Source organism: Ptiloglossa arizonensis, chromosome 1 (assembly GCF_051014685.1).
Source record: "Ptiloglossa arizonensis isolate GNS036 chromosome 1, iyPtiAriz1_principal, whole genome shotgun sequence".
Lineage (NCBI taxonomy): Eukaryota > Metazoa > Arthropoda > Insecta > Hymenoptera > Colletidae > Ptiloglossa > Ptiloglossa arizonensis.
The window spans coordinates 10295182-10321999 of NC_135048.1; the positions used below are offsets into that span (position 1 = coordinate 10295182).

Below are 26818 nucleotides of genomic sequence, written 5' to 3' on the forward strand. Positions count from 1 at the left end.
AAGAACGTGAGGAACGTTTATGAACGAAAGTTAATCGTTTCGTTCGTGTTACGCTCGGCAACGCGTACCTTGGCACGAGACAGGATCCTTCGCGTCGACGTGGCTCCGCTGACGAAATCCCGAGCACAGCCTGGAAGGATCCCTGTCACGGCGGACGCGTAAACGCGGAGACTTCAATGCTCAACTTTCGCGTCCTTCTCCAACGACGAGTGAATTGCAGGTTTCGCGGGGCCAAGGTGTACTGGCTATTTAGCTCGCGCGAGTTTTGTCGTCGCGCACGACATGACTAATGGACCGTCGGCTCGTGACGCGCGCGTAGGAAATTCGGAGTACGCCTTCTTTGGTCCTCGGAACCGAGCGCGAGCCGAGCCGATTCGGTGACGCGTAACCACCGTGTTAATCGATCGTGATTAACGCCACCAATTAACACCGCGGTGTCTCCATCGCGTCGGTGCATCCGCGCGCTCTATCGCAAACAATTGTAAACGCAATCGACAAATTTGATTCGAAATTTTTCACGGTGACAAATTTTTCGCGGGAAACCTTTCTTTAGCGATACATTTAATTCGATGTTTTTTTATGGTAACAAATTTAGTTTGAACGTGTTTATGGTAACAAATTTGCTTTGGACGTGTTTATGGTAACTAATTCGATTTGGACGTGTTTATGGTAACAAATTCGATTTGGACGTGTTTATGGTAACAAATTCGATTCGAAGTTTTTTTTAGGGTAATGAATTTTATTTGAAACTTTTTGAATTGTATATGTGTGGAGGATTAAAGTAATTCTTCTTCGAATTTTGATTTGTATCGGTTTAGTATCAGGGTAGAAGGAACAGTTTGGGAGTTAGTAATTGTTTGGAGTAAAATTTGTTTTATTACGATAGAGATCTGTAAATGAGAAAAGAATGTGTATATTATAGTTCTTGTTGCTTTTACTATGGTTTTATTTATTTATTCTTATTTGTTCGCTATGTTTAAAATCTTTCTTTGTAAATAAGTGGGCAGAAAAAAAATCCCTGAAATTTGTAATAATAATTTAACGTCAGAAATGTGAATTCTTGTCAAGATTCAAACATATTGTGTTTCCATTTGAAAACTACTCAGTGATGATTAAAAATTTGCTCGACAGTTTCACCAACAAAAAAGCGAATGAACCGAACAATATGCCTCCGAAAACACTTAAACCTCGATAAAGTTTTCCAATATTACCAATGTTTTTAAAAATCAGTTATCATGCTCCGTGTACTGCACACTGTACAACAATCTCGATCCTCGAATTCGTTTATAACATACATAAATTTAAAAGAAATTTCGACTCACCTTTGCCAAATACCAACCGTTTCCTCGTATTCGAATAAATAAATAAATTTATCATTTCCTACGTCGTTCGAAAAGTTCACTTCGTAACGCGCAGGAAATTTTTTTTCGAAATTCCGTATCCCCCCCTAAATACCAAACCAGAAGTATCCATTATAATTATAGCCGTTACGACGAACGAGACGGATACTCGCCGTTTGTTCGACCAACTAAATAAATTTATACGCGCGAGCCGTACGGAGTTTAATCCCGTCGTACGTCAGGACACGCCCTTTGCTTTTTCTTCTTTTTCGCTGTCCACAGCGCTAAAAGTGGTTCAGTTAGGCAAAGTTGCGGAAGGATAATTCACCGTTGCCCTCTGTCCCCACCTCCAACCTATCTTCCTTAGCGGCAGCTATTCGAAACTGGTTTCGAAGCGGGCCTCTGCATCTCGGACGTGATCATTGCGTAATGAACCAGCCGGCGAAGACGCGATGGTACGCGCGCAACCAGACCTGCGGATCGTCCAATCTCTCGGCTCCCCCCACTCCCCTCCCCCACACGGCTTCCCCCACTCTGTCGACCCACGACGCTGACGGCGATGACCAGCGAGGACTTCGCGTCTGATGCGGGACTCCACGTTCGCCCGTTCCCGAACGCGCGTTTCGCAAATCGATTTCGCGATAAACGCACGTTCGTCGGTTTACGATCGCGGCAGAAAATTTGCCAGGAAAATGGCGGACCATATTTCTCGGTGGTTTACCGTTGTTCCGCTTCGCTTTACCGTCTTTCTATCCTCTTTACGTTGCCTCTTTGGAGCCCGTTAATTGAAACGTTCAACGCTCGCCGTGTTCGAAGGTTCGTAACGCGTTTCAGTCTTTTTTCCTTTCCCGGTTGTTTTTCACCACGGGCGAGGGAAGTGGCGGCAGATAGCGGGGAATTGTGATTCGTTGATAACGACTGCGAATGACTGCGCCAATGGGCAACAATTGCACTCACAAGTCTCGTTTTCAGCTTTGGAAATCGCTATCCGATTCTAACGAATTTTTTCAATTGTTTCGTTAGGGTTTCAAAATAGACAGAGACTAACGAATTATAATTATAAACATGTGCATTCGTGGTATATAGATATTGGGGATGTAACGATAATTTTGGAGAGATTTGAATAGTTTATTCAAATTGGGTGTTGAGTAATAGATGAATTGTTGTATATGGAATCCAGATTCCTAGGAATAGATTTGTTGTTATTAGTTTTATTTTCAATTATGTGGAACAATTTTGAAAACATGCTTTTTTAGTCATTCTTTTTATTATCAATCAAATTTATTCTACATGCATTGCAGAAGATAGAGTCAATGGATTGCTTGTGAACCGATGTAGATGTCGAGTTTTGTTAATGATTTATAGATTTCTGTTTTTATTTATCTAGTATATATGTGTATACCTGCATACTGAATATTGATTATGATGTCACGAGTTAGTATTTCTTTCTCAGTAAAAAATGAATAGTTTTCTGAATTCCGAACGGACTGATACCAAGTTTTTAGATAAAATTTGTAACTTTTGTTTTAAATTAAAAAACTATGTTTTTCCAAATTAGAAACGAACTGTGTGCAAAATTTCATAATAAGAAGTTAACGCCATTTTAAGTTAGGAACCAATATTTCTTTGAATCGAAAGTTTGAAATATGAATTTTTAATACGAAATACATAATTTTGTGTAAATTTACTCGTAAATTATTTCTCGTACAATCGTCGATGAAAGTTTACCATTTTCATAGAAGGCTTTTTCTCAGATTCATTAGACTGAAACTTACTTAGAAAATGAGTAAATTTTCTCTCTCTCTCTATATATATATATATATTAAGAAATAAACTTATATAATCTTTGTCTAGCAATTATTTTTTACAAATGAATTTTGAAAAAAGCTACTCGAATACTTCTTCCGACATCAAAGAAGTAATTTCCACAACACGATGAATAAATCTCCGTCCCGTCATCGTGCGGTTATCTAGATTTTTAATCAGTTAATATGCTCCTTACCATGCTCAAGATGCGCCTTAACGGTAAAGAATCTTTCTTCGGTGATGTTTGCCAAAGAGAACACGTATTGCATGGTAGATGCTCCTTTCGAGCGATGGCCAAAGCTGATTTTACACAACAAAAGCAATTTTCTTTTATGGTTTTAATTTCTTCATGATTGTTCCGACGTAATTCTACGTTTCTTCCGCAGAGTGATCATAACACTGTATGGTGATTTAGATGCAAGCTTGTTATGCAAAAGTAAGAATAATTTTCAAACACAATTGTCGTTTCAAGTGAAATATTCAAACTTGTAATGAGTCTCAATCTTGTAATGTAAGATCGTGTTCACTTTTATAACTATTTGAAGTTTTTTTTAGTAAAGACAATTAACACGAAATGACTGAGAAGAATATTTTTATACGCGAAACTCGTTTGGTCGAGATTGTGTCGTATTGGTAAATAATTCAATTATCGATGTTCGTTCTTGAATTAGACTAAAGGTCTATCATAGATAATTCCAGCTTTTGTTTTTATTGTCTCCGTTTCGGAGAAATATTCAAATTAATTAAATTCAACCAAGTACTGCTATTACGAGTGTAATGAACGTCAAAAATGGCATCGAGGATTTATGAATCGTAATTACAACCAGTCCGCGTAATAACTTGTAGAAACGTTGAGAAGTTGATGGTAATCACTTATTAACATATCACAACTTAATTTTCCTGTTAAGGTGTCATTTATCATCCTCCAATTCTCTTCTCTTCAAATTTAAATACTACTTCGATTTTCCCCTCCTGAAGTAACATTTATCATTCTCGAATACTTTATCCGCGAAGTTTTTGGGGTATTTCGTATTGTGTTCCAAAATTCATTTATGGAATACAAATGTGAAATACCGCTCCAATTATTTCAACCGTATTTCGCGAAAGTCACGAACCAAGCTTCCAAAAATTATTTTCGTCGTGTTACCATTTATCATTCTCGAATTTATTTCTCTCGAAGTACGCGGCGTTTATTAATGATCCATGGAAAATTGATCCAGGTGAAACGCCGAACTCTCGAAAGAAAAAATTCGAAAGAGCGTGCCGGGGCAATAGAAACACGCGGATCATTCCGTCATCGTAAATGTCACTGACCATTAGGCGAGGGATCGTCTGTTTTTCAGAAAGGTGAATTCTCACGGGAGATTCAAAACTGAGATACGGTTCACAGATGAAAGTTCATGCACGTTTTCCCAGCGATCTTTTCAGCGCGATCCAGACACGGAATGGAAGGCCTTTATCGGGAAATCGATTTTACGAAACGTTTTTAGTCGAAAAGTCGCCGACTGGGAAGCTTGAACGAAAATCATTCCGCTCGTGGCGAAAGATATCTCAGCCTGTTACGTAAAATTCGAATAATCGTCGAAAGGAATCTCTAGCTGTGGTGAACAATGGTCTTTGATTTCATTTATGGGGTCGAAACTACTTTAATAACGAAAGAGTACCAACGAGACAATTGCAACGAGTTTTCAGAAATGGTCGTAAATAATAATTTATTGGACATACGAGTCGAAAAACGGAAGAATATGGAAAAATAATAATACTGGTATAAAAATCATACTACGATGCTGGCAAAAATTGTGAATATTTAGCTTGTGATGACGGAGAGGTATGTGTAAATTTAATAAATCGTATGAAAAATAAAAATAGATTTTAGAGAATGAGATTTGCACGTGTACTACTTTGAATTTTTCTTTTGCACACATTTGTTGACACAGAAAAAGAATAAGCTACTACGTACGTGTACCATAAATACTTATGAAAATCCAAGTGTTTAAAATACGTTAAAATGAAATACTCGTTGAACACTTTACGTTTCATTTACTAATACACAAGCTATAAAATAAATAGAAACGATCCTAAATTGTTGGCCCTCTGTTGCAGAATTTTCAAAAATGTTGTATTCAGCACCATGTATTTCTTTGAAATGTATCGTATTATCATCTACTGCGTATGTACACTCGTATTATTATATTTAACTGTAACAGCACAACGTACGTAACTGCGAATGGACATTAGTTACTTTCAACAAAATTAGAAGGTTTTCTATCGTTCGTCTAAGCAACGCGAACACACCATTTGGCAAATGAATTCCACACTCGTTCATTTTCCACGGTGAAAATAATTTTAGGAGCGTCGACGATTTTTCATCGCGTTCGTGAATATCGAAATTCCGAATCTCGCCGTTCGCAGAACTGGCAGTCGACTTCGCGATAGGGAATCTTCGCTTTAATGACCAATGACATTTACGAAAGTAACGCGAAGAAACGTCTGCTGCGAGGCGAATCGTATCTCCAGCGATTTTCCTATATTGCTGTTAGTTTATTTCGCCACGAATACTTTCGTTTTCTCGTCATGGATGTATGCACATGTCGTGAGGCGATTTTCGGATAAGGCGAATCTTGATAAGTACCCACGGCAGTGAATCAATGTCGAAATGTCGCATTTGCATGTCGGAGTATCATGGAAGCATCGTACGTTTTACAACGGGTTGTAATTCATGGCTGAGGAAATTTTAATATCGAAATTAAACCTCTTCGGGGACCGTTTCGTTCGAAGCGAAGAAGAAATCTAATTTACGTTGAACCGCGTTATCAAACATATGACAATATTATCACGTTGCATTATTAGAAATATTAATCACGATTATTTATTCGCAATTACGATAACACGAGCTTTTCTTCTTTTCCTCTTCGTTATCAAACGATAAATGCACAGGAGTCTTGCATTTCATCGTTAAGAATACTCTTTTTGATTTTTAACAATATAATTTACTATACCTTCGAGTTTACGTACCTTTAAAAAGAAATAGTATTTAATTTGAGAAACAAATATATTTATATATAAGGTAACTGCAGGTTGGCTAGAACCATCGACAAATGGAGAAAACTTTCAAAACATAAAAATCGTATAGTAATTAGGATAGGAACATAACGTTTGTTTTAAGTCAAGAAGACACTCCTGTTTTTTTTTACAATTTTGGTGGTTGCATTCTTATTACAATATTTAAACATTACGAGTAGGTTTAGTATACCTCTAGCAGACCTGACTCGTGAAATCAAAAACTTAACGTTCCATCAGGATCATTATCTCAACAATCCTATTGTCACAGCAGTATTGACTAGTCTGTACAAAACCACGACTTTCAAATTATTTTAATACATCTTCCTAGTCCCATGTTCGACAATGTTCTGTGTAATACTCAACGAAGAAGGTATCTTTCGGTTACTCGCTACGAGAAGAATTAGTATATACCTAATAGACCTAGTTAACGATCCCAGAAATTCGATAGTTCATTAGAATGCTCGAGAATCTCAATATAGCCACAATATTGACCAGCCTGTGCAGACTCAAGACTTTTCAATTCTCTCAATTTATCTTCTCAGTCCTGTAAACGACACTACGTAACATTTACGCGAAGAAATCTCCGAGTAGCATTGATATACCTAACTAATGAAATCAGAAACTTATCAACCCATCAGGATCCTGGAGATCCTCAAAAATCCCAATATCGCCACAATGACGAGCAGGCTTTAACCTTATGTTTCGGTGAAATTTTGATCTAAATCTCCTCCACGTATCTTTCCGGTCTCTCGAATAACAGTATACCCCATAACGTACAACGTATCTCCCATTTGACGCGGCATACGCCTATTATACCCAGCCAGTGATAAGTACAACCAACTAATGAAATAAGAAACTTATCAACCCATCGGGATCCCGTAGATCCTCAAAAAACCGAGTATCGCCGCAATGTCGAGCAAGCCGTGTAAACCCAAGGTTGTTTCTCGGTCAAGTTTTAATCTAAATCTCTTCCAGGTATCTTCCTGGCCTCTCGAATAACAGTATACCGCGTAGCATTCAACGTATCTCTCGTTTGACGCGCCATAGGTATACCTATTATACCCAGCCAGTGATCTCGGAAACTTGATGGGCCATCGTGTCCCCAAGAATCCCAATATCGCTACAACGTTGACCAAGACGGTGCGGACCCGAGACTTCCGAATTCCTTGAACATTCACGATCTCCGTGAACTCCCTGGCGACGTTCTACCGTGTAACAGTCCACCGACAAGATAAAACATTCTCGTTCGCACAACACGGTGGTGTTCCGTGGCTGGTTCGCCGGTTAGCCGTGGGCGTGCGCCAGCTCGTCCGTGAATTTTGTTGCACGGCCGCGCGTACCGGCTAGAAAAAGAGGAAGTCGCCGGGGCCGGGTATTAGTTTCCTTTTGCGGGAAGCGGCTGAAAGAATGAGGAGGACGAACTGCCGGGTGGGGTGGCGGCGACTGATTTCAGGTTCAGGCCGGCCAGCGAGTTCAGAAACGACGCTGGCGGGATTGGGTTTGGTAACCGGCTTTCTAGCCAACCTAGCCGGGTTATCGCGTATCCCCTGGCCCCCTCTGCTGCTTTTGCAACGCCGGCATCCGCTCGCCGGAGGCCAGGAACCCTCCGTGCACGTAGTACCGTACCCCGTGCACTCGTACATGCTGCATGTACATTCGGCTCAAACGTGTTATGTCATCCTGTAAGTAATGTGGCCTCTCTAACTGCGGACTCCAAGTGCGAGTAAATAATTTTCTGTTAATGCTCGCCTCTCGGGATCACTCTGCTCGACTTTCCCCCGGATTTTATATTTTTCTGCGATTTTCATTTCTCGCGGTCTTTCATTCGGTTAATTATACGTATATGGGGTTCTGGGTAGTTCGATTTAATTAAATTGTTACTGAAACGAATTGAAAGTTATTTGAAAATTTGATCACTGAAATTTTGGTTGACTTTTGTCCAGTTTCACGGGGATTTTATATTTTTCTTCGATTTTCATTTCTCGCCATCTTTCATTCGGTTAATTATACGTATATGGGGTTCTGGGTAGTTCGATTTAATTAAATTGTTACTGAAACGAATTGAAAGTTATTTGAAAATTTGATCACTGAAATCTTGGTTGACTTTCGTTGAGTTTCACGAGGATTTCATATATTCTTCAACTTTTGTCTGGGTAATTTGATTTATGTACAGTGGATTTGTATTTTTAAATTGTAACTGAAACGAATTAAAAGTAATTTGAAAATTTGATCACTGTTATCTTGGTTGACTTTTGTCGAGTTTCATGGGGATTTTGTATATTCTTCAATACTGGAATCCGATATCTCTGTACATTTAACTCTCACGATCTTTAATTCGGTTAATTATACGTATATGGTGTATCTGGATAGTTTGATTTGGTTTATGTACAGTGGATTGGTATTTTTAAATTGTTACTGAAACGAATTGAAAGTAATTTGAAAATTTGATCACTGAAATCTTGGTTGACTTTTGTCGTGTTTCACGGGGATTTTATATATTTTTTAATTTTTGAAGGTGTCTGGGTAATTTGATTTATGTACAGTGGATTGGTATTTTTAAATTGTTACTGAAACGAATTGAAAGTAATTTGAAAATTTGATCACTGAAATCTTGGTTGACTTTGGTCGAGTTTCACGGGGATTTTATATATTTTTCAATTATTGAATCCGATATCTTTGTACATTTAACTTTCACGATCTTCAATTCGGTTAATTATACCTATATGGTGTATCTGGGTAGTTTGATTTGGTTTATGTACAGTGGATTGGTATTTTTAAATTGTAACCAAAACGAATTGAAAGTAATTTGAAAATTTGATCACTGAAATCTTGGTTGACTTTGGTCGGGTTTCACGGGGATTTGAAATGTTCTCCAATTTGAAATTCGATATTTTTGTAAATTTAAATTTATTAGAACATAATTCGGCGAATTTCACGTATGGAGTATTTCAATGGGCTATACAAGGAAGCGGTATTTTAGAATTGTAACTGAAATGAATGAAAAGTAACCGAAAATTCTGATCTCTGATATCCTACCCCATTTTTCCAGCGACTTTTTTTATCCCCATTTGATGAAATACTTTCGAATTGAAATAAAGCCAACTAGAGATATTTATCGTTTACACTTTTTTGAATTCCTCTGGGAAAACAGTGGGTCGTGCGGAGCAACACTGTCGTCGTATCTCTGCAAAAAGATTCATCAAGAGAACGTATCTTTAACAGAATTTCTTTACCATGTATTTTATCTCTGACAAGTTGAGTGACTTGAACATAATTTCCAAGGCAGTTCCTGATCGGTTGCAGTCAAGTCCTGCTCAACAGCAATTCATAAACCGCCTTCGTTGATTCACTCATCAAACTCTTTTAACTCATCTTCGGGTCTAATCTGTAGGACCCCAGAAGATCGGTAGAATTAACAATACAATCCACAATTGAACAGAAAGTAGTTATTATTAAACGAATATACGTCATTTGCTATGTAAAGTTGCTATTTATAATCGACAACGCCATTTTCCTAATAAAGATAAAATTTGATTATGAATCAAAGGTGAAACAAATTTGTTTCAAACGAATCTAGATTGTTAGAAACAAGCTTTTGCAAGTACTCTCCTTCAATCCTCAGTATTATAAATCTCTCTTTAATTTAAATAAACTTTTTCAAATCAATCTAGATTATTAGAAGCAAGATTCTAATGTTGCAACTAACCTCCTTCAACTCTCAATGTTATAGATCTACCTTTACTAATTCAAAGAAAACTCCAAATTGTCGCATTTGCGTTCGTTCTCTAGAATCTTTATTTTATTATTCTAGATTTTACAACTAACCTCCTTCAACCTTCAACATTACAGATCTACCTTTACTAATTCAAAGAAAACTCCAAATTATCGCATTTGCGTTCGTTCTCTGGAATCTTTATTTTATTATTCTAGATTTTACAACTAACCTCCTTCAACCTTCAACATTACAGATCTACCTTTACTAATTCAAAGAAAACTCCAAATTATCGTATTTGCGTTCGTTCTCTAGAATCTTTATTTCATTATCCTAGATTTTACAACTAACCTCTTCCAACCTACAATATTATCCACCTCGTCAGTATCCTTCCCCTAGAATCTTTATTACATTTTTCTAAATTTTACAACCTCCTTCGACTCTCAACGTTACAAATCCACCTCTCTCTAATTTGAACAAAGCTCCCAACAGTCTCACCCGCGTTCTCTTCCCCAAGAATATTTATTTTACCACGAAGAAAAATTCAACGAACACCGTTGCGTGTGTCCAAACCGAGAAATCTTTTCCCTGACCAGGGACAAGAGTGGTAGGGGGGTAGGAGTCTCCATCGCGTTCCCCATGCCCACGAATTGTTTGAACCGAGTGTACAGGCGCAAGAACCAAGGTGCAGCAACCTCGAAGCCGCTTGAACTAGGGAGGAAGAGAGAAGGAGAGCCGGTGCTGCGCCGCCTCCTGGACGCAAGGGTCCAGTTTCCTGGGTCGTCTACTCGCGCGTTCAGTTACTGGTTCTACCGGAATCTTCCTGGAAGCGTGTGTGCGATCGTTGAACGCAGAATTAGAATCGACGACGTAGGGTGGCCGATTACCCGGCGTCTGACTTTCTACTCGGCGGGGATTTTCCTCGACGACGTCTCTTCAAAATTCAGTCTGGTTGGTAACCTAGCCGGACTTCTCGGTTCCTTGCACTCCGCCGAGTAAACATTTTTCCAACCGGTGGCATTCGAAGTTTTATTATTCGATCATTAGTCTTATTCTTCGTTCAATCTTGAACGCATAGAGCGACTTTTGAACGGCTGGTTAGACCACTTCTCTCACATTCAACGTTCAAGTACACACCGGTATAGGGAATCTTCCCAGGGAAAGGGTTGGGCCACTTCTCTCGTTCAATAACTCCCACTTGGCTTTTCTTCTATGAAGCTAAACTCGAGTTCTTCGCGAAATTTTCACCAGCTTGGTAACGAAGATTTTGGGTCAGTTCTTGTTCCGTTCTTGTTCAGTAGTTAGGATTTTAACGTAATTTACGGAATGTACACTGGCAGGTATTATTCGAGTATTAATTTCTTCAACGGTGCAAACATAGGTGGCGTTATAATCTTAGTATAATAATTTCCGTAAAGATACTTGAATAGCGAATCCGTGGACGCTTTATATACTGTATTTGCAAACAACACGAACACACGTTCGTTTAAAATTGTAGTCTCCGACAGGCGATGGAACAGTGACAATTCGTGATCAAGTACAATATTTTCACGTTAAAACCTTGAAATTTGATGTAATTTCACCGAAATTTTCATCGAACAATATTGACAAAAACGAGGAACAATGATCAGGCAACAGAACATTACTGAATTAGATTAAGTAATTACCTTATTATCGGTGAATTCGACGCGATCTTTCATCTTCCATTTCTTTTTTTTGTTTCATTCTCTTTAATTGCAACATTTGGTAAGAAAATGATATTTGTAAAATTTCAGAACGATTGGACAACGAGAACCCACGTCAATCTAGAATATAATTGTATTGTACTGTTTAAGAAGTATCGACGAATATTTTTAAATAAAAACATAAATTCATTGGTATATGTGAATAACGTTCGCGTATTCTAAGAATATATTCAAGATCTTGGAATTTCGGGTTTACCTCGTGCAACGTAGTGCCCGAATCGCGGCGCTACGTGACTTAGCTACCTGAGGTACCATAATCCAGCCACCTATTCAGCGACCCTTCCAGGTAAGTTTCTCCCTCTGGAAGGACAGGACCCTTATACCGTTACAAAGAAACTTTTACCTGACCGTCCATAGCAACAGTAAGCGTCTCCTATTTAGTCATCGTTCAGAGTTCGAGGTGTGCATTTCGTAGAGTATTCTTCAAAGAAAGAGTGAATTTCAACAAAAAATGGAGACGAAAAATTTCGAACGAATACTATACATTCGTTGAAGAGGACGAAGAGAAGTATATTTCCGGAACGAAGCTTCCCAATAACGGACAATTATTACGTTCATTGTTTTACGATATACGAAAAGTGAAATTGGATCTTAGAACAAGTGGATCGTGATCAAAGAAGTGGAAGTTTTTCTCGAAATCTCGTATCACTCGAAAACAAATTTGCAACAGCGTTAAGAAACGATCGGTGTTGCGTGTGTAAAGCTTATGAATTTATAATTTGAAAGAGTTAATTGTTAAACGAAATTCTATTTCACGTGTTCAACCTTTGTACAGAATGTACCGTAAGATTATGGTTGTGAAGCTTTTCGAAGAAATTTTTGAAAATTGAAAATATTAATAAATTCGGCGTGCGTTGCAACGATTTTGTAAATGCCAAATCGAGTCGCAAAGAATTAGAGAAGTGGAGTTTCTCGATTCTTTGGACGATCTTTTTTCGACGTAGCTCGTGAGGATGCGTTGACTATGATTAGACTCGAGGTGGACAGACTTTTCCTTTTAAATCGAAGAAAAAAGAAAACGTCTGGATCGATGATCGAGGCGAGTAGAAGTTTAACGAAAAAGGAACAGAGGGAAGCGAGTCGAGAGGAAGCCGAAGAGCTACGGAAAAAGCGATTTGAGACGGATGTACAAGGTACGGTACATTTGCTAACGTAAATTTTTATTTTTATTTATTTGTAGATTTGCGGTAAATCCTGTTACGTCGCCGCCATCGTGTTAGGAGAAGGAGAGCGCACGGTGTAAATTTTATAGGATCTGGACTCACCTATTGCTCCTACGATACACTAATCGTGAACGGAGATGAAATTTGATAGTTTTATTTTGTGAATGAAATGATTGGAACTGATACTTTTACGTAAACGAAATATTACAAGAGATACGATGTAAATATCAGAGGATTCAGAAATATATGTTTATAGCACAGAAGGTGAATTAAGAACATACCAAGACGAGTAAAAAGTGTACTGTAAACGTACATGTCTTGTATACCTTGGTTTTCGAATTATGCATGAACGAAGAATATGTTCAAAGTGTCCCCCTTGGTTCTACGATATTTTTATTTGTAAGTTATTTAAAATCTAACGTGTGTACAACTGAGTCAGAAGTGTCTTATGAACGTATAATTTGAAAGAGTTAATTGTTAAACGAAATTCTATTTTACGTGTTCAACACTGCCTTTGTACAGAATGTACCATAAGATTATGGTTTGTGAAGCTTTTCAATGAAATTTTTGAAAATTGCAACCGTACATTGGGATGGAAAATGTTAATAAATTTGATTAGCGAAAAACACGTATAGAGGTAGTCTGTTGTCACTTATGAGAGAAAAGATGCACTTTTGGGGTTTGTGGTAATGGAGAAATGTATTGATAAAGAACGATTAGTAAGTATGTCAATTGTTGTAAAATTGGGAGTTGGTAGATGAAGATTTAGAGCGATTTGTTGCAATACATTTACAAATATGGAAAGATAGCAGGGTTCTTGTGTTATTTTGGGGCAAATGGTTGGGTGAGATTTATTATACTTTTCCTGTTGTCACCATGTATATGAAGTATTCTTGAGAAGTGTAGATGCATATTTGAAGCAGAAGTATCTAAATCTACAGCTCTTGAAATTCCTGTATTCAAAACATTTTTCAGACAGGTACACAAGATGTTTATATACGTGTAAAATTTTTGGAAATAAATTTAAAATTAAACTTTTGTTTAAACATGTTAAAAAAAACAACCAAGAGGTGATTATACAGAATTCATCTAACTTATGGTTATTTTTCTTGGAGGAACTTATTCTGGAAGAAATAGCTTTTGTGTGTTTGAAGCTTTCCACCATACTATATGAATGACAACAACCATATATATGTATAAAAAAAACATGTTTCTATTCGGTGAAGAATTTTTATCAATAAAAGGAGAAATCGTAGGAGTGAAAGATTCATTATATTGTTAACTAATTTATGTATTACAGCTTGGTTCAGTACTTCGAACTTTGTAATGGTACCACATCAGAACTACACGTGCCAAAGAATGCAGCTTTATGTTATTTTAATAGATATATTATACCATGTTGTTATTTATTTATTATATTGTTTTTTCTTTTCATTTTTTATTATATATTTTTCACCTTGACATAAGTTAAGTTTTAAGAATATTCTTTTAACCTCGATATAAATATTTAATAGTTACTTATATAATTATTTGATACGTAACATGTATGCTACTTATACAATACAAAGGTTTTGTAATTAATTATATAATTAGAAGAAAATAACTGTGATATAACTGTAAATAAATAATATTAAATAGATTATGACCTCTCTAACTGCCTACAGTTTCTTGACTCCTCCATTATATACTATGTCATAACACTTATAATTCATTGATCTTATTAGTATATTTTAGAATAAATACACAAATATTATTCATATATATAATTACAAAATTGTGCGTTTATTTAAAACTATTCGTTGATATTTCTTAAATAGTACAGTATAATTATATCCTAAATTGATATGAAATTTTCCACATATTATTTTCTTACCAAATGTTAAGAGAGATATTATAATTCAAGAGAGTAAAAAAAAATGTTAACTTTTATAACAAAAGGCCCTCGTAATGTATATGCATCTGTAAAATAAGATTGGTTATTTAAGTGGGCTACATGCAATCTCACAGCGTAAGATTTTAATAAAATTGTATTTGTATCTTTTCATCGTTGAAGGAGATGAAGTTTATCTACGATTTATTCTATCTCGAGTAACAAATATGTTGAGTTGCTTGAGCAAAGCTAATGTTCAGCCTACTTTTGCATTCGAAACTGTGAATAAATACTCTCAGATGTTGGACAGGTGAAAATGACTAACGTTAGTCAAGCAATGGAGGTTTAAAAACTTCGTGTACGTACAGTAAATGATTACAAGGTGAACTTAGGATCAACCGTAGGAGGTAGGATAAATGGCATAATAAACCTGATACTGGTTAATATTTGATTACAATTTATGTTCAAGATACGTAAAGCAATCAGCAATAAACTTTTAACTGTTCCTTTTCTACTTGTCTTATTTTTTAAGTATACGAATGAAACGAGTGGATCGGGCTTCCAGAACAAGAAACATTAATTACACTCATCATCTACGCCTAGATTAACACTGGTTAACTAGGTCCATGAAAGTTTACCAGATTTTCTGAACTCTCTTTTTGGGCGATCTATTCGCTCGGTTTGTTACGTATCCATTCTTAGTTCTACTGTTTCTAGGTCATATCAGTAAATAACTCATGAATAAGTAGCTATGGGTTAGATTACAATGAAACTTGGGTTCGATCCAAATATATTTCATTGTTTCAAGCTACGTAGTTATCATTCACACCTAGACCAACTCTGGTCAGATGATTAGGTCCATGATAGTTTACAAAGATCCCCGAATCGTTCGGTTAGGCTGTAATTTATCGTACATCCATTTCCAGTTCTACTGTCCCTAAGTCGTATTACCCGACCAGATAACTCATGAATAATTGGGTTAGGATTAGGTGAGATTTGGGTTAAATACAAGATTATCTATTTTCGTTTCAGATATTGTAGTCATTACCCAGAGCAAGACCAACTCTACTTATCCAGATTCGTAAAACTTTCCTGAAGCTTTCTCGTTTGGTTGGTTAATTCTATTGCCCTTAAGTTGTACTATCTGGCCAGCTAACTCTTCACCTACAGGTAGAACAACTCTAATCGTCTAGGTTCACGAAGCTTTACCAGGTTTCCTGAAGCCTTTGCGTTGGTTAGCAATCTGATTGCTCGTTTTGTTCTGTATCTGCGTATCTCTTATTAACTGACATAACTCATGAATAATTGGATTAGAATCAGGCGAGATTTCCGTTGAATCCAAGTTTACCTTCGTTTTAGATTACGCACTCGTTCCAATTTCGAAATTGCATCGCGTGGTAGAGAGTCTAGGGTTCATCTTTTCTAATCGAGACTCTAAGGAGGCAAAAGTCCGTGAGCAGCCTTTTTACGGTTCCCCTGCGGCACTCCCTACTCACGATCCGCAACACTTCGTGGGTTCACGTGTAGCCTCTTGCCGGTCAGACTTGTACCTGTCCTCGCCGATATGCTCGTGAAAGCACCTTTGCCGTACATTCTCTCCTGGGATCGTGACGATGGAACAGCGTGCCTTTTTCTTGCTCCTCGTGGAAGGGATCTACTTAGACTTATTACGGGTTTTGGAAACAGGTCGGCCTTTTTGCGCGGCGGAAAGGATACGTTCCTAAGCGACGCGTCGATTCGCCGCTGGAAATACTGCCGTAACAACAGGGGTCCGTATTCGGGATCGTGTGCAACTTAGGGCTGGCTCTACCATTCTCTGTATTCGAATATTTGAACACTTCGGTGATTCCAAACTGCGGCGAATTGAATTCGAATACTCGAGTATTCGAATATTCTACGCACGAATGACTGGATACTCGAGTATTCGAATATTCTATGCACGAATAATTGGATACTCGAGTATTCGAATATTCCATGCACGAATGACTGGATACTCGAGTATTCGAATATTCTATGCATGAATAATTGGATACTCGAGTATTCGAATATTCTATGCACGAATAATTGGATACTCGAGTATTCGAATATTCTATGCACGAATGACTGGATACTCGAGTATTCGAATATTCTAGGCACGAATAATTGGATACTCGAGTATTCGAATATTCTAGGCACGAATGACTGGATACTCGAGTATTCGAATATTCTATGCACGAATAATTGGATACTCGAGTATTCGAATATTCTACGCACGAATGATTGGATACTCGAGTATTCGAATATTCTATGCACGAATGACTGGATACTCGAGTATTCGAATATTCTATGCACGAATGACTGGATACTCGAGTATTCGAATATTCTATGCACGAATGACTGGATACTCGAGTATTCGAATATTCTAGGCACGAATAATTGGATACTCGAGTATTCGAATATTCTAGGCACGAATGACTGGATACTCGAGTATTCGAATATTCTATGCACGAATGATTGGAAACTCGAGTATTCGAATATTCTATGCATTCCTCGAATCATTGGATAATTCAGTAGTCGGATATTTTATACACTGATCGAATAATTCGATACTCGAGTACTTGAACAATCTATGCTCTGATCGAATGATTGTATACTCGAGTTTTCGGATACTCTACGTATTGATCGAATAATAGGATACTCAAGTATTCGAATATTATGTGGATTGATCGAATCATTGGATACTCGAGTATTCGAATATTCTATGCACGAATGACTGGATACTGGAGTATTCGAATATTCTATGCACGAATGATTGGATATTCGGGTATTCGAATACTCTATGCATTCCTCGAATCATTGGATAATTCAGTATTCGGATATTTTATGCACTGATCGAATAATTCGATACTCGAGTACTTGAACAAGCTATGCTCTAATCGAATGATTGTATACTCGAGTATTCGGATACTCTATACATAGATCGAGTAGCTGGATACTCATAGTATGTGTATAGTGCTGTGTATAGTACTTATAGTATTCGAATAGTGCAATTTCGACTAAAAAATGAAGTTCTTTAAATTCATCGTCCTATTTTTAAACTCTACTTTTATTTCAAACATTTTATCAGCGACATTTTAAATAATTTTTCGACAAAGAGAAACTAACATGTTCACATGTTTCGGTAGTAACCTACCATCTTTTTCAAACGACTATTTTTCCAGCAGTATGGAAGACTCTTCCAACTGTAGAATAATTATATTCGAATACTCAAATATTTGAATAACGATATTCAAACAGTTTCAGTGCTAGGCTCAACGTGTGAATCCTGCGAGTTGAAAGTTTTAACATATTGTATTGGTTGGTCTCGGTCAATATTATCGAGATAAGTGCGATCCACGGTATACTAATTTGACGCGATGGGAACTGATGCTTCCAAATAATATGCACCTGTGAACGAGGAAGACGAGTTATCTTGTAGCTTGGAAACGACTTTGTAATGGACTTAACGGGTTAACTCGAAGTTGGTAACCACGCTCGTTTGGGAACCGTTAAGATATCCTCTGGTTCTTGCTACCGGTACGACAACGTTGTACTTCACGATGTTTCTGTGTTTTCATACGTACGTTTTTTCAATAAAGTTAAAGACCAATGTTATCCTGAAAACGTAGGTAATCCTGTAAGGAATAGATTCGTCTTGTGGAAAAGTTAGCTGTGTTTCCACAATTCATTTCTCTAGTTTTCCAAATTACCATCGATAGCCTGCATCTAGCCTAGTTGCGGCAGAACTTTTCTTAGAATATTTTCTTGTCTCCGCAAGCGAAGGCCAACAAGAGTACAGAGAACTATGAACAAATTTGATTAGATCATCACTTGATACACGGCGTCCATATAAGTACGAGTCTTCTGAATTTTCATAAGAAACAAGAGACCCCTAAGTACTCAACTATAAACGTCTAGCTATATTTAATCATCCGTCGCCTCATACTCTACTTCACAATATTAAATGTTATAATTCCTTAAGACACTTTCCAGGCCATGCATTGATAATAATTGCCTTTAATGTTAATATTAATTTCTTAAGACACTTTGCACGCCATGCATTGATAATGGCTATCTTTGACATTAATTGATATAATTTAATGGGACGTTAAATTTCCAAATCGGTGAACTACCTGTGATAGCTCTACTGAACTGTACATTGCAAACTTGTCGGTGAAATAAAAGGAAGATGTTAGGAAAATGAAGTGTTTCGAATGGATCAAATCGGTGCAAAGTATTCTGAACAAAGAATTAACAAATCTCCTTAATAATAGATTTTCTTTTCTAAATAACTAACGCAAATTTCTAAGCAATCGTGTTCGCGGTATTATTTCCTCTTGCACGTGACAGCAACTCAGGATCATTTGTTCTGTCGCATCTGTATTATAAATTGAGATAACTAATGCCAACAGCATGTTTACCCTCGGATACCAGCACGATGAAGTTCTTACGAAATGCTACTCCTTCGATCATCCCTAATCAGCAGCGTCACGCGATCTGAAAGTAGCTCGCGTTCATCGTTATTATATTCGTAACATAAATACCACCCACGTGCTCGTTGTTTCATAGCGTATCCAACCAGTGAATAGTTTTCAATCTGACCGTGGGAAGATGGAGTTGTCCTTTCCTTTTGTGGTTAGGAATTGAGGTGAACTACCCTATTGGGTTTTTGGGGTTAAGGTGTGTTCGTTTTTATAGTTCGGAGATAGCAAGCCTTAGGATTCTCAAGAATAAACCATTTTGTAGAGCACATAGAAACGAGGAATTATATTTTCAATAGAAATAATTACATTTAGTACAAACAATTGTACTTTGAACTCAATTTTTACTCTCAAGGGGACTCTCAATTTCCACAAAGTTTCGACTTCAGCTGATTGTCACACGCAGAGGAGTAAAATTACGTTAGGTTAGATCAGCATAGAATAGACAGTTGTTGTGAATCGGTAATTTATTAGAAAATTTGCTTCCAGATTGTTAGTCTCGTTTTATTCGTGTTACAGAATATTACATAGTCATAACGATTCAAATTTTCTGAAACTCGTCGTTCGAAAATGGTCGTTTGTCAAATTTATGTTGCTACTGGTTTCAAATAATAAATTAACTGTTCACTTATCGATGGATGATTCAAATGTTGCAACACTTTCGCGATTATGTTATTACCAGTGAACGCCGTTTTATTGATTTATTTAGCAAGCAGGGATGAAGTTACGAAGAAAGTTGCGGATCGACAGATGCGACTAAGTTCCATGGGAAGCCGAGAAGTTATTTGAATTGTCTTCGCGGCCAGGCGCAACAAGTTGACAGACGCTGTTCCAGATACAGAAAAACTTTACGATGTAATATCGAGTTACGCAACTCGGTTGGTGCGTTGTTGTGAATGCGAAATGGGACGTTCCGTTTCACGGTTTGGTGTAATTCGTTGGCGTGAAAGAAATTATTTTAATGAAAGAGTGTTGTTCGCGTTCGGAAGCTGTTGTTTATTCTATGAACGAAACTGTATTTTCTGTTGGGTATACCACTTTTTTTTCTACGGACGTAACTAAAGAAGAATTAATTTGCACTTACAATTGGAATCGATGTAGATTTATGCAGATATGTGCAATGATTATTACGCGTGTAATAATCATTAATGTATAGTTAATTATATTCTATATACTTAGTTCGATACCATTATTAGTATTTCAATTTTTTGTCCGGTTGATATTACATACTGGTGTTTCATCAAATATGAAACATTGTTGGCATAGCAATCAGAAGTTGTGGCTATTATGTGAACAATGAATATTTGAAATTATACATTGTAGCTAAAAGCGATAATATATATTAAAGTATTTGTCTAATAATATTGTCATCGAGTTTTATTCTCTATGTGTAAAATAAACAATTTACAGTCCGTATCGAGATATTCCATGATTTCCTGATTTCTAAGACGGTCTACTCCAGGATATCTAATGTTCGCGATTGGTGAAAGTGCGATTGGCGCCCTAGGTGGCGCTACAGTTATCTAGGTGGCACTATAGTTATCTAAGTGGCACTACAGTTATCTAGGGGTCGCTGCAGTTACCTATGGAACGTTGTAGCTATCTAGGGGGTTTTATAGTTACTTAGAAAAGAACTGTATTTATCTAAGGGGCGTTGCGATAATCATTTGAAATTTATTTTTAAAAACTGGACATCACGCGACATGGGTTCTCGGACACATATTTACAATATTACCTTTCCAATGTAACCTATTATTAATTACACATATTAGGGAACACTGGAGATCAGTTTATGAAATCGAGATGTATCGAGAAGATTTAAAACTCAGTCCCCGGATCCTTTCAATCGTTCTGAAATTGTCAAGAATTTCATACAAAATTTCAAAAACAAATATTCTTCGCACGTTATTGTACCTACTTTTCTGATTAACCATAATCACGATCTTTAATTCTCCAGTCTCACGAAACGTACTCTAATCCATTCAATCGTTCCGAAATTGCCAAGTATTTTATACAAACTTTCAAAAACAAATATTCTTCACACGTTATTGTACCTACTTCTCTGATTAACCATAATCACGATCTTTAATTTTCCAATCTGACGAAACGTATTCTAATCCATTCAATCGCTCTGAAATTGTCAAGTATTTTATACCAACTTTCAAAAACAAATATTCTTCAAACGTTATTGTACCTACTTCTCTGAGTAACCATAATCACATCTGTCGTCTTTAATTCTCTATTCTCACGAAACGTATTCTAATCCATTCAATCGTTCCGAAATTGCCAAGTGTTTTATACCAACTTTCAAAAACAAATATTCTTCACACGTTATTGTACCTACTTCTCTGATTAACCATAATCACGATCTTTGATTTTCCAGACTCACGAAACGGCTCCTCGGATTTAGTAGACATGCCTGCTGGAACCGTTCCTAATTTGGGCGCTGTGGCCGGAGTTGGCAGCGAGGACATGGCATCCTTGTGGGCTTCGTATGCCATGGGACTGAAGAAGACGCCGCCGCCGGGTTCGTCAACGACGCCCTCGCGATCGGACCGCGATCGCGAGTCCAGTCCACCGGGCGGCGAAGGGACGGGGAGTGCTCACGACGAGACTAGCAGCAGCGGCAATAAAGAGGACGAGGACGACGACGACGAGGATGCCGACGAGAGACTGGATCCCAGACATCATGACCCGGAGCGTCTGAAGGCTTTCAATGTGAGTGCAAGTTTTACATAATTCTCGCGGTCGGTTTCTTTTTCGGAACGGAGAGATATTGAAAGGGGAGGAAACACCTTGGCTATGAGCAAGTATCCTGAAGTTACGATTCGAGTTTCATAGAGTATCCTTGAAAACTGTAATCGAATAGTTACTGTACAAGTATAGCAAGATTTTGGTAAAAGGAACGAATATACTTGTTCAGCGTAGAATATTTATCAAGTATCGTGAAGTTACGATTCGAGTTTCATATAGTATCGTTAAGTATCGTTGTAAACTGTAATCGAATAGTTAGTGTACAAGTGTACCAAGATTTGGGCAAAAGAAACAAATATACTTGTTCAGCGTAGAATATTTATCAAGTATCGTGAAGTTACGATTCGAGTTTCATATAGTATCGTTAAGTATCGTTGAAAACTGTAATCGAATAGTTAGTGTACAAGTGTACCAAGATTTGGATAAAAGGAACGAATATATTTGTTCAGTATAGAATATTCGTTAAGTATCGTGAAGTTACGATTTGAGTTTCATAGAGTATCGTTAAGTATCGTTGAAAACTGTAATCGAATAGTTAGTGTACAAGTATACCAAGATTTGGGTAAAAGAAACAAATATACTTGCTCAGCGTAGAATATTCATTAAGTATCCTGAAGTTACGATTTGAGTTTCATAGAGTATCGTTGAAAACTGTAATCGAATAGTTACTGTACAAGTATAGCAAGATTAGGATAAAAGGAACGAATATACTTGTTCAGCGTAGAATATTCATTAATACGTAAGATCTTCATTAGGGATGCAGGATGAAGAATCGAATAGAGTAAAATAAGTTTGGAAACCTTGTGAGATTTTTGTCCATTCTTACGATTGAATTTCAATAATGTTTATTTACTCAGATTTGACACAGTTCTAACATAGATCTAAATTAGACTTATCATTTAAATCATATCGAATTAAACCGGGCCTATCGAACCTAACATAGACGTAAACCTACTTACTAGGTGTCTTCTTCCAGAGTGGAATTAGACATTGGAACAACTTCAAATTATCCGGTATAATACTCGAAGTATTTTAAACTATACTAGTTCCCTGTGTCCATAAGCAACAGTTAAACAACTGTCGTTCAATCGGGTCAGAATACTACTTGCAACGTAGTTTATCCCATGATTAACATTCGCTCAAACTTGGAGAGTAGTTTCATCTATTACATGTCTTTCTTCGACACGAATACATACATCGATGAGTCCACTGTTAAAACCAGACCGAGACTATCACTCTTCCAACCTATCCCCCCGTTGTCCACTTCCAATTTGTATTATTGTTCCCAACTGTTGAAAGTTCCAAGAAAACGACACACTCCCTCTACCTCCAATATCCCCCCGATCACCAACCCAGATTATTCGATCCTCTGATCCTCCGAACAGCGTTACATAAGGACTCAGAACCAAGCAGAATCTCTTGAGAGTGTTCTGCACCATTCGCTGATACTTGTATCGATTTAATTGCCCCCCAATGAACGTCCCGGGGAAGGCGCAACACCTGAAACTGATCCCGTATCCAAGCGCTGTAGCCATTTCCTTCCAGGCTGGTTACGTTAAACCGGAAATGGCGAGTTTATTGCGGCTGCCATTACTGGCGGCAACCGCGTAAAAGTGTACGAACTTGTTCGCGCGTTCACCAACAGGAAGGAAACAGCCTAAGAGAAAACGGGCAGCGGCTGCGATCCAATGAAAGCTGATCCGGCCAGTGTCGGACTTTCCCCGAAAAGGCGTTAATTGTCGTAAAATTTTACGAAGCCGATGTCGACAGCGTTGCTCTCAGCCGCGGTTGTTTCCTCCCTATTCCGCCTCCATCGCGGAACCTGAAATCCAACCAGGGTCCGCAGATGACCGTGAGCCAGCGAGCATCTCCTTTATTAATTACAATTAGTTTAATAGAGGCCCCGTGCGCCCCCCACCACAGTGAAATTCTTAATTCCGCCGGCAGCGAAGTGTACGGGCTCGTTTAATTCATTCCGCGGCGGTCCGTCCGCGTCCCCTTACAGATGTTCGTCAGGCTGTTCGTTGACGAGAACCTGGACCGCATCGTGCCGATCTCGAAGCAGCCGAAGGAGAAGATACAGGCGATCATCGACAGCTGCACCAGGCAGTTCCCAGAGTTCGCCGAGAGGGCCAGGAAGAGAATCAGAACGTACCTGAAGAGCTGTCGGAGGAACAAACGTGGCAGGGAGGGTGCACCCTGGGACGCGGTGAGTTCACGTTTCACTGAACCGTGGAGTTTGTTAGCTACTAGGACCTTTGGCTCTCGCTACACGAGACTCATAGCGTGGAGATCTACGCGCGTATAGTTCACTCGAGTACCGTGAGATGCCACTAGCTCAGCCTCTAGCTATGTCTGCGTGCAACGTACAAGGGAACTGTCCTAAGTGCAACGCTCACTTTTTAACGAGCTTTGCACAGCGATCAAAATCCTGGGGATCGCGATTACGAGGTTTTTGGGCGTGGATGGTGGACAAGTCGGATGATATTTAAGATTCAAGTTTCAATACGTGTTCACCTGTCGCGAATAATCTTCGTATCGGTTACGATGTGGTACAATTAGATACTCCGGTGTTTTCTTTTACGGGGTGACTTTTACAGGTCAGTTTGTTTTCAAGCAAATTTTATCTTCGATCCTCGTCTGACTTTGTTGTTACGATCGGGTGATTTTACGTTGTTGTTGAATAGGTGACGCGCACAGGAACACTGACGATCACGTCACTGTCACTGTTGCGAAGTTTGCTTATTGTACGACAGATACCATTCGAAAGTTTCACCTGAAATATCGTTTCAACTATCAACCGACTGCACCCGAAACGGTATATCATTATCTTCAGCGTCTCGTGCTCTATCGCTATGCAAAAGCTCGTTAAAAAGTGAGCATTACACTCGGGGATCCGTAAGCGTCTCCACTAGTGGACCCATTAGGGACATCCTCTTATTAGTTGCGTGTCTGTTAGACAAGACCTCGCTTAGCTGAAGGCATTACTAAGGCGGCGTTAAAAGTTCCGACGAATAGGGTCCGCATTCCTTTCAGAACTAAACAACTCGGCTTCATGCTGTACATAGAGTACGAGGAGAGCTTTGTCGTACATTTGTGTTTAATATAATTTTTCCAGGTATTGTTTGTCACGCTTTGTACACTTCGCATTGAAACCAGGTGTCAACATTTCTTTTTTTCGCTTTTTCTCGGGCACTGCAGCAATCGACTTTTCGAACTTGTATACAGGGTTTTCAAAAATCAGCGACCGAACTTTGGTATATAAACAACGTGACGTAGTGTATAGGGATCGCATAAACATTTATCCAGAAGTATCTTCTTTCCAAGTTGTAACTAGTTTAAGTTGCACATTTCAGACAACGTTTGAAGCAAACTCATCGAGCAAAGAGACCACGTTGAGTTTAATTAATACGGTATCATTCTTGATATTAATCATTGTCCAACTATGACTCTTTAGATTTCACTATTCTATTTCAACGATAGTAGAAGATGTTTAAATGTTGCACAGTTTATTCGAACGATGAAAGTTTTCCAATAATGTACATCTTTCGAGGTTTGTAACGTGGAAAGGAAAGTTTATGAAACTACAGTGAGTAGGTTACGTTTCTTGAATCTGAGTAGTCATTTTAGAAACACCTTGTATAGATTTGGATCTTGTGTCTTCAATATTTCTGTGCAATGTATGAGGATTTTGTTTAATCAGTATTTTTGAGTGACTACGTTATCTCGTCATCTGGGATATGAATTATTCTCCAACTTAAACCTGTCATTTTTTAAATCTTTTAAACATTTTTTGGCGATATTTTTTAGCGGATAATCTATATTTAAATGTGTAGAATAATCACGTTTCAGTTTACACGATATTATCTTCGTTTTATTCAATATTCAGCATATACTGAAACTTTTGATATTTCATTCTGTGTATAGAAACCGTTCTTGATTAAATTAGCAGATATTTGAATCTATTTTTTATATCAGCGTACGACAAAACTTTCCTAACTCGTTATGTATATTAGATCAGAGGAATATAGTGAGATTCTAATAACACTAACGTGTCACACTTGAGTGCAGGGTGTCCAGAGCTCAAAGACATACTTTTTGAATACCAGTTTGATATGTTAAGAAAATAGACATTGAATTATTGCTCGAACTCCTGTTGAGTAACAATAGACACATTCGTCTATACCATTTTATACACAACCAAGTATGTCTGAAGTGGTTCATTATATTTTTTCCACTCTACAGATCTGAACATTTTACAGTCGAACATTCGTGATTTAAAGAAGACTGAAACGAACAAGTTCGAGCATGTTGCTTAGAATAGCGTCACCTAGAAATCTCATTCACCTTGGCCCAGAAGTATCATGCGTCGCAAATGTGACCGATCTGTTCTGTTGATGTTGATTTCTTCTCGAAGACAGTCAAAATTTATTCATATTTACATTCGTTTTATTCGTACGTTCGTCTCTTTAAGTATCTTAATTAAAATGAATGAAAGAGTGTCTCCAATTTTGGTTAGTTTGAACATATTGGTAATACTAGAATATTATTCATTGAAACGTAAAGTTTATCATCTTATCACGAAATATTCCCCATTTGTGTAGTGTCAATATCGCGCTGGTTCGTTTCAGTAACTGTTTTTGGTCAAGTAGAGTAGTTTGAGAGGTGGGTATTGACACGACCGAGATTTCCAGGACTAGTGGAGTACCTGAATACTGATGATGCGACGCCATTGTACCTAGATTCGTCAAAGCCTAATTACACATAATAGTGTATAACGAAGCTGGTTACACTGGAGTTTCGGGCACCTTGCCGTACCGATTTTTCAGATACAGATGCTAAAATGGTTAAAATGATCGAACAGAA

The 26818-nt window shown here is 37.8% G+C and overlaps 1 protein-coding gene across 2 annotated transcripts in view; it reads left to right on the forward strand.

The window, feature by feature from the left end:
- Positions 1-26818, forward strand: part of LOC143153409 (uncharacterized) — a 67795-nt gene that overhangs the window by 25138 nt on the left and 15839 nt on the right. For both annotated transcript variants that reach the window (XM_076324531.1, XM_076324541.1), the window contains exons 4-5: positions 21582-21916; positions 23958-24161. In XM_076324531.1, the coding sequence (XP_076180646.1) occupies positions 21582-21916; positions 23958-24161 (539 nt within the window). The remainder of the gene's footprint in view (positions 1-21581; positions 21917-23957; positions 24162-26818) is intronic.